Consider the following 17,042-nt stretch of genomic DNA (forward strand, 5'->3'; position numbering starts at 1 on the left):
AGAAACTATCCTTTTGGATTGAATGACAAACAGAGGATGTTCAGGTATGTAAAGACCAGAGATTCAGAGAATGTTGATCATGTCCTCATCCAGAATGTAAACGTATCCAACTTTTACTACATTAATTCTATTAGGAAAGCCTCAGAAGTTGCAATGCCAAATAAAACAGCCTCAGCAGACATGCCCTTTAAGAGATAAAACAAATCCCTTAATATGCTATAATTTATGAAGGATTTCTCCAAAGATATCTCTTAATCAATAATATGGTACAGCTGGATATAATGGAGATATGCTCTCATGCTGAGCTGAAAGTAAATTGCACTTGATTGCAGCAATATTATTTTCTTTTTTCTGTATAAAGGCACTTGTACCTTCTATGAACCCTTGCTGACTTTTTTTATATATTATCTACATATACTGTAACTTACTCATCCTCTGGCTGAATTACAGATATTAGAAGGGAGGAGGAGAAAAAAATTAGTCATGTTTTTACAAGGCCGTAAACTTCAGTATTTACCACACAGACAGCTCCAAATGACATCACTTCTGCAGATTTAGTAGGTTAGGTAAAATTGTGAACATGAGTAGCTAAATCATTGGGGTAAAACAGATCAACTGTAATTCTCTCTACAAAAATAGGGTTTAAAAGAAGGCTAACAGCATTATGGATTGTGTGTCACACCCCTTCCACTGTGAATTTGCACTAATCCCATCTAGGAGACGCCTCTGTGCCCCAAGGTGTAACAGAAATAGACTTATCAAATTGTTTATCCTTCAGCAATTTCACTTATAAATAATGTAAACACTTCTTTTATTTTCTGAATTATTGTTTATCTCAAACCCTTTTGTTGGTGGTATTTTTGTAATATTGCCATTTTGGATTCTGTAGCAAAACATGTTACCCATAGAAGACTACAACCGAAGCTTGAATTAAAGTTATTATTAATGAAAAAACGAAAGAAAAAATAGCTCTGAATAATACCGGGAGTAGATTGATGTCTACCTTAGAGGGGTCAGGGGGCATGACCCCCTCCACGGTGAAGGGGCTCCCCGGCACGGGGTTCCCATCATAGCTGACCTCCACCTTGTAGGGCCCCTCCTCTGGGGGCATGTACTTGACGGAGTGCAGGTCGTTGGCGGTGCCAGTCTCCACCTTGCAGGGGATGGGCCGGCGGGAGGGGGAGGTGATCTTCACATCCACCTTGCCCTGTCCTCCTGCGCCACGGGTGTTGATCGAAAACTCCTGATCCTTTCCTACATCCACTTCTAATTTAAAAAAAAAAACATAAAGATAGAGGCTTATGGTGTCTGGTGTCCGTCTTAATGTGGTCTTAAAGCACCACGGTGAAAAGCAAAATCCAGAAACACATGATTTCCAAAAGTTTTGCTTTTCACTGAGCAACAGACGCTTAATTGGAGAACAATAAAGGAGTATGCTGGCCGTTGGCTCAAATATTTAATCCAAACAGTCTTTAGAAATTACAATTATATTTACTAAGCTGATAACCTTTAAAAACCTGTTTCTTCACAAAATAAAACAGCATATCCCATATCTAAAGGCATTGTTTGGCTCATTAAATTAAACAGAATCACCAGGTTCCATTGGCCAGTGGCATACATCACAGGACTTACTTTGAGAGAACTTCAGTCCAGTCATTTCATACACAATGCATACTCACTGTTATTCAGCCCTTGCACTTTGACCTTGTTGAGATCTAAAGGTGGTGCCACAGTAATAGTGAAGGGACTTTTAGGAATAGGATCTCCACCATAGGTAACTGAGATGGTCAGATTTCCCTGTGAAGAGAGCAAATCGTCAGAGCCAGGAAATAAAAAAAGCAGCAGTTACTCAAGGAGAATAAGTTGGTCTTGTTAGATATATACTGTAACAGACTACTCAAACAAATGCACCTTAGATTCATATAAAAACATTAATAAATCCATGAAGTGAGCCTGTTACCTACAAATCAATAATTAATAATGATGAATCTCCTACCTGTTGAACCGCAGTGTACCTCACAGTGTAAGAGTAGTCATGATTATCAATAATCTCAAAGTCCCGTACAGCTTCTCCTTTAACAGCCCCCGTGAAATGGACATCCAGTTTGGCTTTGCCAGCCCCCTTGGTATAAACTGTGAAATGTGTTGGCTTGCCCACTTCCACACCTGCAGAGTTATTTAAAAAGCCCAAAAGATACAAACTATCAGGTACATTTACCTAAAAATAAGACAAAAGTCCTTGAATGAGATATGTTTCAACTATATCTTACCAGTGTGCACTCTAGACACCTTCACAGGTTATTAAAATGATTATGCACAAATTGATCAATGTGTCTATCAACTAAAAATCAATATGTCTGAAATTACTATCAGGCATTACCTGTTCTGTTCAGTCCAGGGCCTTCTGCCCTCACCTTGGCAGCATCATGGGAAGGATCAACTTTAATACGGAAGGGGCTGATGGGAATTTCCTAGGATTTTAAGGAACGTGGTTAAGAAAAATATGAGATCAAATATTTTATGAATGCCTTTAAAAAACAAAATAGAAAAATATGATTTGTGATAGAGGGCATCCTATGTAGGCTGTAACTTATCTTATTCTAGATAAAAATAACTTGAATAATTGGTACATTTTTCACAAATGAAGTTTTCTCCAGTATTGAAATACCTGATCTGCAAACAGCACCATGATAGTGTACCGTCCGGCTCCAGGTGGGGTGTATTTCACAGTGAAGGTATCATTGTCATTCTTAATGATGTCAAAGTCAATGTCTGCCTCAGCAGGACCAACAACACCAGGAGCACACTTGATGCCAATGCTCACATCACCTGAAAAACACCAAAATATGGATTTTATGTCTCTAATTTTCTCACCATCGATTTTACCTATAAATTGTTGAAACGTTATGGCCCTCTCTTACCCTGACCAGCCTCACTGCAGTCCACTGTGAAGTAAGTGGGCTCATTGGCTTTCAGACCTGTTTTCTCAATTCCTGGTCCATACACTTTAACATTTTCTGGGTGACTGCCTTCTCCAATGTTCACCTGCAGGAAGTCAATATGTATGGAAATAAACCAAAAGCAAACATCTGGATAAGAATATAATGTGGTAATTTTTCTTAGTATAACTTCTTATACAGCATATTATTTTTTATGTATGTTAAAATTTTAATTAATATTAATTAATTAATAATAATTAAATAATTATTTTAAACAACATATATTATAGATATTCTGAAACCCTTATTAAAATGTCTATTGAATCTATTATTTAATTGAAAACCCAGTACAAACGTTTAACAAAAGGATCAGATATATAGCCACTTTATAGGCAATGAATTCAGGAGTTGGGATCTTTCTGACAGTATCTCTTACCCTAAAGGGACTGTTGGGGATATTAACATCTCCCCAGGTGATAATGATAGTGTGCTTTATTGGTTTTGTTGGGATATAAACACAGAAGAAAGTGTTATCTCCGTTATCAGTGATCTGGATATCAATGGGGAACCCCTCTGCATCCTGTATAAAAAAAACAACATACAATTCTGTAACAAAAAATGCTTTTAATTTTCAATTAGAACTGTAATTAAATCGAAACACCATAAAGTTAAATCTTTTTTTTTTTCAAGTACCTGGGCATAAATCTTGAGTTCTGCTTTCCCAGCTCCACGAGCATCAATAGTGAATTCTGCAGACTTGTTAACAATGCAGCCTGTAGGCTCCAGGCCTGGTCCAGAGGCTTTTACCTGCATAAACAAAAATAACGATGAGACATGTCTTTCCAGGGAAAAACAATAAATTATGAAGTGACTAGAATGAGATAGATTTAAATTTCAGGACAATCAGAAAAAATATGAACTACAGTTTGTCATCAGCAATAAACAATGTAATCAGTTCTGCGAACTTAATAACCCAGGACTGTTCTCCTTAGGTTTTGCAAGCCGTAGACTTGTAGCATTTTATTTAATGGGATGTGGAAAAAACTGCAAGCTTACTTTCTCAGGGAAGACATCATTGGCAGCAGGGAGAATGTGGGCCATGAAGGGACTGTCCTTGATGTCTTCATCATCGCATATGACATGGACAGCATAATCACCAGGTTCTGTTGGCCAGTAGCGCACATCACAAGACCCATCACCTTTATCATCACATTCGATCTTAGCCTGAGAGGGACCCTCAATCGAGAAACCTGGAACGAGTACAAATTCAATCCTGTCATTTACAGCTGGAATAGGTCATCCTTCAAGATAATGCCTCATGTAATCCATCTGTCTTCTAAGAAGAAGATTGGAATCTTGTAGCATGAGAAATTATGCCATATATTAGCCATAGGAAGGGGATTATCTTGAACGAAAAATAGAACTAATAGCATTTGTTGCATTTTTAATGCATCTCACCATGCACAATGACTTAATTTTGCCCTGAAACTTACTTTCAACACCATCCTTTTTAATGTGAGTAGAAGACCTACTGTAGAAAATCCCCAGAGGTTCTGTTATTTATTCCATCTTGTCAGTTTCTGGGAGTTGAAGGAAGCCCTAGACTTAGTGCTCAGAGGCCTAGTATCCAGCTATGTGCCTGTATTTGTTTTTCTCAACTGCTAACAATTAAAATCTCTGCAGACAGGCAGGGGAGGCAACACAAGAAAGGAATCTCAGTAGGAGGAATAGTAATTTTGCCAGAATATAAAAAGAGAAATGAATGTGTTTGTATAACTAAACCCTTAAATGAACTAATGAAAAAAATAATAAAAAAACAGATCACCATGCTTCCGTTAAGCTATCCACAGCATAATGCTGTTATTGCTGCCTTCAATTAAATGCTATTTTATAAGATAAAGGTGGCAAAAAAACTGCATCAATGTCATCAGCAAATGTTAAACCTGCAGAGAAGAAACTGCCAATAAACTTAAAAACTTTAAAACTCAACTCAGAAGTTTCATGAATCTAAGTGAGAAAGGTCTTATAAACACTTATACTTTAATATGTTTAAAGCTGTTATATATTTGTTTAAAGAAATGATACTGTATGTCAGGATATTAGCTAGCACATTCTTTCCATGATACATTTTGAACATTCCATTTTAATCCTAAAAATATTGTGTATTGCAGATTCTACCAAACGGGGCGCTCTTTCATTTAGCTTCTTTTTCCAGTTTCCCACCAACATTTCCATTTTGGACAAATGTGTAATATGACCGAGCTATGGCATACTGATTTGTTCCCTGACGGTTGTTTTGTCACACAATTATTCTTTACCAGCGAATGTGTATCCTGCCTCCTACGTAACTGACTCGGCTGCAACGACTTACCGAGAGTCCCCACTTCAGTCCCAATGGCCTCTACAACAAAGTCTGCTGACTTGCCCACCATTCCAGTCTCCAGCCCAGGGCCCCAGGCACGCACCTTCTGCAGTCCAGGCTCCTCACTCACCAAAACCTCGAAAGGGCTGGTGAGCAGAAACAGGGTAGACACAAATTAGCGCCGCCATGCACAGCCGCCATTTTACTGACTCTGTATCAGAAGCATCTCTCTTTAGAGCACCCAAATACATAAAGGGGCCACATAGCTTTTGACTTTCAAAATGTATGACTTACAGTATTTGTCCGATCAAATAAGTCAATCAAACTTTGTAAAGTCATTTTTTTTGGGCTTAATGAACGAAGAATGTCTATACAGTTATAAAGACTATATGTAACTATGAACTCAAAACACAATGAAATGGGTGTTAATTGAATTTGTTATTATATAAAATTTCCCTGTAATTTGTACTCTGTTGAGACTACAGTTTATTTTCATACTGCTAATTTCAAAAGGGCACATTTACCTCCTTGGGATGGCGTACCCTCCCCAGGTGATGCTGACGGTGTATTTACCCGGAACAACAGGATAATATTCACATTCAAACACACCATCACCCACATCGTGAACTTTCACTGGCTCATCTCCTCCTTCTAACAAAGAACACATGAGAGAAAAGCTTTAAAAGATTATATCAACTCTAATTTCCATTAAAAGTCTCACAGGATTAATACTATTGAAACTTCAACATAATTGTGAAAAATGACATCTTTTTTAACAATTGGGAAATATTATTTTTACATGTAATTGCTTTTTATTCAGACGGGCACACCTGAAGCCTTTAAAAAACTGAAATGCGATTCTTGCATTAGGATGATAATATTGATCCATTTTACAATCCACAAATTGCTGTTATTTTTGCAATTTATTAAAATCATTTTGTAACCCTAACCCTAAAAGAGTAGTTATTTCACATTTACCAGCCCTTCCCATGTTTATGAAATAGATATATACTAGTGGTGGTGTAAATTGTCATTATTAATAAGACTTTCAAAAGATAAAACAACAGGCTTTTTAAGGGACACAGATCATTGCTTATCTTACAATACCTATTTGATTCTACACCAAGTATGGTCATAAATAAACACCTCTGTTACTTACTTGGTCCCTTGACAAGAACCTTGAGCTCTCCACTCCCAGCTCCTTTAGTGAACACCTTGAATCCTGCCACCTCCTTCACCCTGAGTCCCTTTGGCTGGAGGCCTCGGCCTGTGGCTCGGCAGGCATTGGGGTTGCAAGCTGGCAGGGAAAAGTCACAGACATACAGTATAACTGAAGGCCATCTGACACACACTGCAGTCTGATGCACTAAATCCAGAGGTAGCTGTTAGTTTGTAGGAGCATGAAACATTATCACGGAGCAAAAATGAATACCGTGAACCCAAAACATTTCATCAGGAAAGGGGAGGACGTGGGGGCAAGATATTTGTTTCTTTGTGAAACCATAAGCTACAAAAAAGCAAACAAGCAGACAAAAAAAACAGAACAAAACAGTGCAACGGCTTTATGCGTCACTTGGCTAGAACGAACATTTAAGAGAAGCCATTTCATATGGCCTTGACTACAAGCAGCCAAGAATGTACCAAGCATCAAAGGATTAGAATGCAGAATGCAGATTCTGGTCACATACAGAATTTAAAGAGTTTAATTGCTATTTGAAAAGGTTTCACTTGTGTTTCCCTTCTAGTAAACAGGAGCAGCAATTAGTTTGCTCAGATGCACTAAATACCTTGAACTCAAAAATTCAGAAGGAAGCTATTGTAGATGGCTCAGATGTGGACAAGAAAAATACGCTCTTCTGTTTTAAACATTTTACCTATTCTCTTTTCACTGACCTGACATTAATTTAGTGAAAATAAATCAAAAGAATTAGAAACAGAAAATGTCTTTTATAGAAATAAGCTCTGGCAATATAGACAAGTGAATCATACACAACTGCTAAGTCCTTTGGGGCAAAAAAAAAATACTAGAAAAACAAACTCTAAAGTGGTGGCAGTCAATGTTGGCTCTTGAGATTTGTAGCTGCTGGCACTTTCCATACTTTAAAAAGGGAAAGAAAGTGTATTTCCATCTGGTCAAATCTGGCAGTGAAAAAAACCATTAACATCAGCTCACTTAAACAATTTTGGATTGCTGATAAACAAGTCTGTATATGTGTGTGTAAAATATGCGTGGCCTATTTCAGAAAGTTTATTCAAAGCAAGTACTGACTAAATTAAAACACAAGTCTATTTATCTTACAGTTTATGTGAAAATAAGATGAGAATCTTAAATGTGACACTGAACCAAATCAAAACAGTAATCAGACAAAATCTTGCAAAACAATGTTAATGATAGCTGAATTAAAAAAGGCATATCTATGCATATTAAACCTTCCATGAAATTGCTATTAACAAACCAAGATAACAGTGGCATTCTGCGCAAGCAACATTAATATTCAGCATCATGATCTTCTTACAGCAGTGGAATCAGACAAAAAAATGTTGGATTAAGAGACACGATGTTCCCTATGTAATGAATTAACATTTCACAATCCAAAAGTCTGAAAAGCAATTTTAACATTAATTCAAAATATCAACAACCCCAAAACAATAAAAAGTTATATAAATTAGAATAGAATGCAATTCTTGTTACTAAGATTTATTATTTTATTTAACCAAATTGGAATCGTTTTTATGTACCTTTTAATAAATCCTCAAATATATTGTTAAAGGTATGATTTTACATTTAGTATTTTTACTTTTCATAACTACTCTAGTAGTCCATCTAAAACTGTTATTGAAAATACTTCTCAAACCTGATGATGCTATACAGTACTGTACACAGGGGTAAAGAAAAAGAATATTGCACAAACCCACTGAGAAAGTACTGGCTGTAAAAGTCCTTATACTCTAACTCCTAACTTAATCCATTTATTTCTCCCTTCATTTTAAACAGTAGTCCTCACTACCCAGATAGATTATCTTACTTTGAAACTTCCTTGACACACTTCCTGTTAATGCTTTATTGCTGCAGGTCCAGATTCTTCTCATGCTGTATTTGCCATTAAATCACTACTCCTACAGAGTCTGCAGCCTTGCACAGCAATGCAGCTTTGAAGGGCAATGCAGAAAAGTGCTTAAAAAGCCCCTTAACGTACTGCCTGAGACTGTGGGACAATTGTACACAGTGGTGGATAGGAACTTACTGAAGAGATACCGTAAGTATAATTCAGATACAGCCATGATAAACTAATGACACCAATTTAAAATACATTTTCACTCCTTTTTTGCTCAAACACTTTTAAGACGGCTTTCTGGAACTATTTCCCTTGGAAAGTTTACGATGTCAAGCTAAAAGCTAAAATGGATAATTAGAGAATAAAACACAATTGAAAACAATGAAGGACAAGTGAATATCTCCTTTTATCTTGAAGGCATTTTAGGATTAACAGTAACTAAATGGTCAATATCTTTATTATATTGTACAGTATATGAAAAGGTAAATACATCATGTTTAAATTTAGGATTTAGGATTGGCAGTCATTTTTTATCGCACATGGCTCCAGTTTGGAATCGCTAATTGTCTCATCTCGTAACTGTTGTACCTACAGAAGAACTAGAAAGGACGGGGGGGGGGGGGGGATACTCTGACCCACCTCCCCACTGCACCACTCAACTTTTGATACACTACTAGCTCTGCAGGGACATACAGGAGGGTTTTGTGCCCTTTGGCGCAGTACCATCCCTCACTAACATCACTGTGAGGCCTGTATGCCCCAACATGTGGGGAAATCCTACTCACAGTTGCCCAGTGACAAGACCAGACTTAAACTCACAACTTCAGTCTACAAAATTACATTGCAATAATGAGGAGTATTGAATTAATGTTAAAATGTCCATCCACACATTAAAAACAAGTATCAGATGCTTTTGGCATTGTTAAAACACAAAAATGCATCTTTATATTGACATTTTTCATACTGAAAGCTGTTCTGAATAGTACTACAGAAGGCAAAGCTCCAGTGCATGCCAACAAGCTTTGAGGATGTGAAATCCAGAATCGGGCCAGACTTTACACAGGCATGAGCCACACCAGAGGCCTGTACTAACTTGGTCGCCTTGGTTTGGGAGGAGTTGGGGGTGGGACTTTCTTTGGCTTTTCAGTTGGCGGAGTGCAAATTGACTGAGGAATAATCTGAACCGGAGACCCAGCTGGCTGGGCAGATTGTGGAGCTAGAAGGACAGACAGGCAAGAGATGGAACAGGATTTCACATATTGTAGGCGACAGCTGAATATGGAAAGCTAAGGAAGTGCTGAAGAAAAATCCTGCATGATGTATCGTTCCAGTAATGTTCATTCTTTTGTATTGTACATGTGAAGAAATGTCTGCAGTGTATGTAAGCTTCACAGCTACAGCTCTGGATGCCTTGCTTGAAAAGGCATTTCTTGTTACTTGTGTTCTGTGTACAGTATGTGGGGAAAATGAACCCCAATCTTTACTCTCTTGGCAGCTGAACGAATAAATCATTATTGTAGTTTTTGGTGTTTTATAGAAGATTTTGCACACACTTTACAAATAATAGGGCTTGCAGACTTTTGTCCTTATAAAAAGTGAGAAGTGTTATTACAGTATATTATGAATCACATTGATTTTATTGATCATTATGTGACGATTTTCATCAATCATAATTCATCATTATTTTATTGTTGTTAGGTGTTTTTACTGAATAAGGATACAGATTGGCCCTATTAGGATTTGTTTTATGGTTTGCAAAGGGTCTGCAAGTTTTTTCTAAGACTCATGTCCATCATTGTTAAAAAAGAGCAAGCATAAGGTTTAAGCAATACGCATTTCTGGAAAATAGTATCCTACCACCAAAATCACATCATACCAATTTTTCTTTATTAGCATTCAAATAAATATATTATCCTATGTGAAACTTTTTCAAGAGGTTAGAAAAGGAGAAAAAGAGAAAGCAAGTGCAAGGAATTATATCTATGAAATTCATATAAGTGATATACTGTATGATTCCCCTTTAAATACCACTGTACATTCATTTGTGTTAAGCAGCCTATTCTGCAAAGCAAATATCCTGTGCAAGCAATTACATTTTACAAAGCAAATCTATTTAAAAGGCCCCTCAAATACATACCTTCTGAGATATGAACCGTGTAGGGACTTTTTGGAATCTGAGCTCCAGCAAATGTAACATAGATGTTATGCGGTCCCTCCAGAATGGGACGGTAAGTACAGCGAAAAATGCTATCGCCCTTGTCTTCCAGAATGACTTCTACAGTGTCACGACGACCCTGGGGATCCACAATGACAACCCCCACATCTCCTGCTCCAGCACCTTTAGGAAACAAAAGGGCAAAAAATACCAGGATGTATATCAGAGCAACACTGACATTGACCCAATTAAGACAGCTGCCAAAAACAAACTTTTTTAATTAGGTTGGAAGAGTCAAATGAGTTGAACACATTGCACTGTACCTGCCGTGTAAATGTCAAAATATGTGGGCTTGTTGGCCACATTGCCAACAGGTTCCAAACCAGGCCCTCGAGCAGAAACTTTGTTGGGGTCTCCCAGTGCCATAGAAACATTGACCATGAAGGGGCTCTTGTCAATATTCTGGCCAGCAAATAGAACTGTCACCTGAAGAAACAGCAGTCAGCAGTCAGCAGTCAACTCCAAGCTTGTCTTCATTTTAAGTAAACATTCATTTTGGCCTTGATATTTTGTACTGTCAAAGCATTGCAGTGTCATGAGTGTGATGATTATGCCCAAAACAAAACTGTAAATATATCTTTTTTTATTTTCAAGTATCTGAGCAATATCCTCACCCTGATTCTCTGAGTGAAAGTAGTGACATTATTCATCTGTCTTTTTCATCGACCGTATGAATTTTATTTGGAATTAATGCTCAAGGCCATCAAGAGTGGTTTGTACATATGATTTAAGCTAGTGATTTTTCACCAGTATGAAAGCCTTATCAGACCCAATTAAGACCCCAAAGACCATGTACAGGTATATACAGTAATTATTCCATGAGTCATATATACAGTACATAGCAAAAAGTATATAATGAAAAATGCCAATGATCATAACTACATACCTGGGCAAATAAAAAGCACAGACAACTAGAAAACTAAAAGTATGTGTGAAAACAAATACATGAATTACATAATTATTGTACCAAAATGTATGCTGATCTGATTGTAAGATATATGACTAGGCAACTCTAAACTTGTGTATTTATTTACTTTACTGTCACAATGCTTGGCCTATGGAAAACATGTATACATTCATCATTGTTGGATACGTTAAACATCCATACCTTATGAAGCCCAGCAACCTTGGGAACATATGTCACAGAATAGGTCCTGTTTTTGTCATTGTTGGCAACAACTCTGGCCTTGAAATTTGAAATTAGAAAAGAAAAATAAATCAATTTATATCTAATTAAATTGATTGCTATTTCATATTTTATTCAGATCATTAGAGCAAATGTCATGCACAAAAATATATATTTTTTTAATTATGAAGATTTCAAATGATTGCTACCTACAGTACATGACCATTGTTCATACCTCCTCAGTGTGTCCTTCAGGGTCTTCCACATAGACAATCACCTCTCCAAGCCCAGCTTCTATGGTCTCTACCGTGAACTCAGCAGGCTTCAGCACAACATTACCATGGGGCTCAATACCTACAGAAGGACACATATATCCAGTCATCAGCATAATCTGCTGTCAAACAAAAGCAGCAAAATCCTCCCTCCTGCTACAAAAAACATCCATAAAACCAAACTTAGAAATTAACCAGATATGAATGAATAGTGACATGATGGAAATTTTGTTCAGAAAGGTGGTACAAAACCATTGTAATTTGTCTATGTCAAATACAATTTTTTAAGCATTAATGAATGCGAAACCACAAAACTGCCTCTAATATCGCATGTAACATATGATATGTGTTCAGTGATGCTTTACTTCCTTCAAATATTCTCATACCTGGTCCATAGGCCTTTGCCTTCTTGGGGTTGAGTTGTTTGGACCTCAGAGGAGCCCCTGGTTTAAGCTTGGCTTTGGGGAACTGAGACAGGTAGGTCATGACTGAATGTTCATCTACATTGGGGTCAACAATCTCTTCTGGAGCAATCACCTAGATGGAGAAAAAGAGGCATACAGTACTGTATGTAAGGTACAAATGACAACACTTTGGCCTGCTGAATTAAAATTAAATAGAACTTTGCTTTAATTCCCTACCAATTTCTTTCTCTGATAGAAGGAGCCACATTGAGAAAAAAAGGTTATTTATATTGTGAAACATTGCTAAATGCTTTGCAAACACAAACAACAGACATATAATGAGAAAATCTGACTCCCATTAAAATAAATCAATATGAGAAGATGAAATGACCCAGTGGCTACAAAGGCCAAATGTAATTGACTTCAAATTAGGTCTAATTTATTCTGTTGAAATTTACAATGTGTTTTCTGTTGTTTTCAGAAAATCAGGGAAAAAATCACGAGAAAGCAATTCTTTTAGGGGTTAATTAAATAAGTCTGAAGGGTTGTGGCAGCCCTCAACTCCCCTTAGTTAACACAAAATGAATGTTTTTCTCTGAGGAGAAGGGTGCTGCTTCAGCTTTGAATGACTGAAGATAAGGCCTAAAGGAAATTTGAAAGATGACAAATAAAACAACAATTTCTGCTTCATTTTAATATCTTATAATTTAGGTTTTTACCTTTATTTCACTTAAAGTTAATCATAATTCCATGTTTAAAAGCAAATGAAAGATTGAAACAATATTGTGACTATTGAGACTTCTTTAGAAGATAAAATCTTCAGAAGTCCCTATGGTCAAAGCATTGTATATTTCACTCTCTTCTTTTTGCTTTCAACATGGAATTAATCTCTACTTGTTACTTTTTAACAGTTTTAAACAAACGTTTGGGAGGTGGTTAAAAAACTAATCTTGCGTACTCCTGCTTACTATGTACAAATATCTTGCTTCATGCCTATTTGCTTGTGCATTTTGCTTTTACTGTACTGTATATCCCTGCCTCCACCCTGTCTTTGCCCTTGCAGTTGGTCACTGACACATCCCTCATTAAAAGCCCTGTCCTTACAGATGTGTAGTCAGTATTCTCAGCTAGGTGAGTTATAAAGCTCATGACTGGAGTCATGCCTCTTATCCTCTTAAATTGAGGTTTCTGAACTCATTACAATGGCATTAAAGCAACATGAAACATAGCTAGCTAAAAAACTTATTTTGTTGCTCTTCATATTCGAAAGGGTAGGTTCACCGATCACTGTGTACATGTGCTCATAATCACTGAATATGTGGTTTTATATTTTTACATGAAAAGAGGCCAAGCTAAACAGTTTCACAAGTTTTTTTGTTGGAAGATCAAAAGTCTTCTTGTTGGTAATCCCTGTACACAGATAAGATGTTGGTTTTTTCTATTTATAACAGTGATTGCTGTGCTACCAAGCTACTCAAAATAGAATGGCATTTAACATGCCTTCAGAATGAGCCACCACTCTCCCACCTAGTTGACACTGACAGGAAAATTAAACCTCATTCAGACAAGACATTCCACGGACCCCATGACTCAGGACTAACACAATTTCTGCAATGCACTAATCCTCTAAAGAGGGATTCTTCTACATCACTTCTCACCAGTTATACAATTTTCCATTACAAAGCTAAGACAAATGACGGTCTTAATATACAGCACAACACTGTATATCTATCTATCTATGTATCTATACATAGAAATGCTCTTCTTGGATAAATAAAATGTAGTTTTGCCCTACACTTGTTTTTTAAAACTCATTAACAAGAGATTGAATATTTTAGAATACAGATTTATGAGGTTATAATAAGTTAAACTGGAAGTTACACTTGTCCACAGTGCATTTTCAAGGGGCAGCTTTTTAGAGAAAAAAGCAGTGGTGAGTCTGTGCAGAATATAAATTTGCTTGCAGCTGGACTTGGATCAGTCTTGGAAAAGTAAAGTGTTGAATGTCAAAACAACCTCTGCTCTAACTAATCCCCTACCCACCTAAATTAGGGCAACATTAACTGTGAGAATACTCTGAAATTTGGCTTAGCTTGCACATCATATTTAGACGCTCACTGTCCCTAAGCGTTAGGTATTAAATAGTGTGTTAAAAGTATTCCAGGCATGGTATGGAATCCATACTGTAGACTACTCTACAGGTTACAATGAAAGATTCTTGACAGCAGAGACAACTAGTACTGCATTTTTATCCACTTGGTTTGTTCCAATTATTTTTATCTTACTTGTTCCATTGAGATTTTTCTTCTATTCACCAGCACTACTGGTCAAGGGAAACATAAAATAAAATAAGCACTTTCCTTTATCTTGGCACTTACAGTATCTGTACTGCAGTTTTGTAAGCTCTGTACATAATATTAATGTACAGTATATGATACACAAAGAGTGGAAGAGGGACTGACCTCTAACCACTAATTCATACTGAATGAATAACAAGGGCAAATTCACGCAGATCCCAACATTACTGCTCTGTCCTAATGGATTAAAACACACCTGAGGCACACCCAGCCAGTCATCAGCCTGCTGCATGGCTTCTCTTGCATTCTCCACAGGCTGGTTAGGATCCCAGGTTTCCCAGTCAGGGCACAGACCTGCAGGGGAGAAACATGAATGGTTGTTATTGAAAAGACTCTGACAAACGACAACGTACAGTATCTGATAACATACTGGGAAAATAATTAAAGATGATTAGCTTATGCCAAGTTCTACAAATGTCACCCCTTCTGGCTGCCAGATTAAAGCAACAATGCACACCACAACCCTCCAAGGATAGATTGGTGACTAAAAAGGGAAGGATGGCTATTCTTTTATACTTGCATACTATGCAAGGAGTTTTCCCACAGTTTCAACAGCACAGTACTTCTAGGATGTGAGTTATCTAAGAATATACAGTATAAAAGTAATTCCCAAATTGGGTTAGCAATATGCGACACGGTGTACTCTTCTCTCACTAAGACTGGGGCACCAGTATATTGACAGGTTTAATTATTCTTGCATACAGCTTTCACGTCAGGTTTGAGCTAAAATAAAATGTAATTACAAAGTATGTATTTTAGATAAAATCCCAATAATTGTAGAAACTAGAACTTCAGGAAATAAATTGGAATTTGGGATAATTGTTAATTATTCACTCAAATAATTAAATACGACTGAGGATCAGCTATACCAACATATCCTGGCTGATTTGACCATAAAAAAAACACTTCATGTATGAAACTGGGCTTCAGCTCAGTCTAATTATTTTTTATTAGCCTCTCTGTTTTGAAACTAGCAATTGTCATTTAATTAATACAATACAGTGCATTGCAGAAGAGTTCAGATCCATGCAGTTTTCACATTTTTGTTCTTTTTTTAAAGCTGAGTCATGACACTTTGAAGTAGAAATTCGTATTTGTTACGCGCACTACCTGCTCCACACACTCAAAGCAAAAAACAAAAAGAACCGAGCAGATATGAAACAACAATGGAAAAGTCATGATTGCATAAGTATTCAACCCTTTCGTTGTGGCTAGCCCAAAGTATTTTAGGTGCACAAAATTCCATTAACCAACCACACGAATGACCTGTTTGTGTGCAATAACAGTTGTTCCCATGATTTCAAAAAAAATACTATAAGGTTCCATTGTTGCTAATGTGCATTCCATTGTTACCATAGTACTTCAATACAACCAGAAAGCGGTTGGATGAATAAAAGCAATTTGAATAATGAACACCTTACTAAATGTTAGAGACTGTACTGACATCTTCAGCTATTTCATGAATTATATACTGCACATTGAATAAAGCAAGAATATGAGCTACTAGAGGAAAGCTGCTGAGAGTACTGTATAAGATGCTTTTTGTACGTACAGTAATTTATTTTATGGACAGGGACCTGAATGAGGCACAGAAATGACCTCTTTGAGGACTCATGAAGAAAAGAAAGACACTTCAATAAACACCTGAATCCTACACTTGTTGACACTGTTATGTTCTGTTTTTTATTATATTATTTACACTGTCCTGATTGTTGTTGTTCTTCTTACACTTGTCTTCAGTGCAACAATGATATACTGTAAGCCTCTTGAACAGGTCTCTCCAAATGAGAAGTTGCTCTCAAATTATTTATTCAATTAAACATATTATTGTACTAATCAAAGATTATTATAACACAGCTTTTTATATACATGTATAAATTAAGGAACTATTGGGGATTTTTTCTATTTTTGTGTAGTTTGTATTTTCAACTAAAATCACAAGAATATGAAAAAATAAATTTTTACAGCAAACATTATAGACTCCACATATATCACATATCACTTAATTGTTACCAGCTTATAAAACCACAATTAATTTAACTGAAGTGCCTGCTATAAAAAATGCAATGTTGCATAATATACCAAAATTAGACAACAAGGCATTCCTGTCATACTACAGTATGCCATGTAATAGTAGAAATGGTCAATCTTGTCCGCAGAAACTGATATAAAAACAGAAGTTAAGAATAGATTCTGCCTATTGATCTGTGAGATGCCAAGAATATTAAACTGGTAGTGCAAGTATTCAGCAAACTTAAACTATTCATTCAATATGCCTCCAATTTATATGTTGGATATCATACTAAGATAT

The 17,042-nt window shown here is 36.6% G+C and overlaps 1 protein-coding gene across 5 annotated transcripts in view; it reads right to left on the reverse strand.

The window, feature by feature from the left end:
• The window catches only part of flncb (filamin C, gamma b (actin binding protein 280)), a 67,601-nt gene that overhangs the window by 26,434 nt on the left and 24,125 nt on the right, over positions 1-17,042 (reverse strand). For 3 of the 5 annotated variants that reach the window (XM_088645220.1, XM_088645224.1, XM_088645219.1), the window contains exons 3-21: positions 14,928-15,025; positions 12,357-12,507; positions 11,934-12,052; positions 11,681-11,758; positions 10,836-10,998; positions 10,495-10,695; positions 9,451-9,573; positions 6,461-6,598; positions 5,826-5,952; positions 5,311-5,447; positions 3,996-4,189; positions 3,633-3,746; positions 3,376-3,519; positions 2,922-3,045; positions 2,669-2,829; positions 2,381-2,471; positions 1,997-2,166; positions 1,680-1,797; positions 1,004-1,266 (exon numbers count right to left, since the gene is read on the reverse strand). In XM_088645220.1, coding sequence (XP_088501346.1) covers positions 1,004-1,266; positions 1,680-1,797; positions 1,997-2,166; positions 2,381-2,471; positions 2,669-2,829; positions 2,922-3,045; positions 3,376-3,519; positions 3,633-3,746; positions 3,996-4,189; positions 5,311-5,447; positions 5,826-5,952; positions 6,461-6,598; positions 9,451-9,573; positions 10,495-10,695; positions 10,836-10,998; positions 11,681-11,758; positions 11,934-12,052; positions 12,357-12,507; positions 14,928-15,025 — 2,714 coding nt within the window. The remainder of the gene's footprint in view (positions 1-1,003; positions 1,267-1,679; positions 1,798-1,996; positions 2,167-2,380; positions 2,472-2,668; positions 2,830-2,921; positions 3,046-3,375; positions 3,520-3,632; positions 3,747-3,995; positions 4,190-5,310; positions 5,448-5,825; positions 5,953-6,460; positions 6,599-9,450; positions 9,574-10,494; positions 10,696-10,835; positions 10,999-11,680; positions 11,759-11,933; positions 12,053-12,356; positions 12,508-14,927; positions 15,026-17,042) is intronic. The other 2 variants (XM_088645223.1, XM_088645221.1) reach the window with 1 other exon arrangement.

This window comes from Lepisosteus platostomus, chromosome 9, assembly GCF_059453375.1.
Source record: "Lepisosteus platostomus isolate fLepPlt1 chromosome 9, fLepPlt1.hap1, whole genome shotgun sequence".
Classification (NCBI taxonomy): Eukaryota; Metazoa; Chordata; class Actinopteri; order Semionotiformes; family Lepisosteidae; genus Lepisosteus; species Lepisosteus platostomus.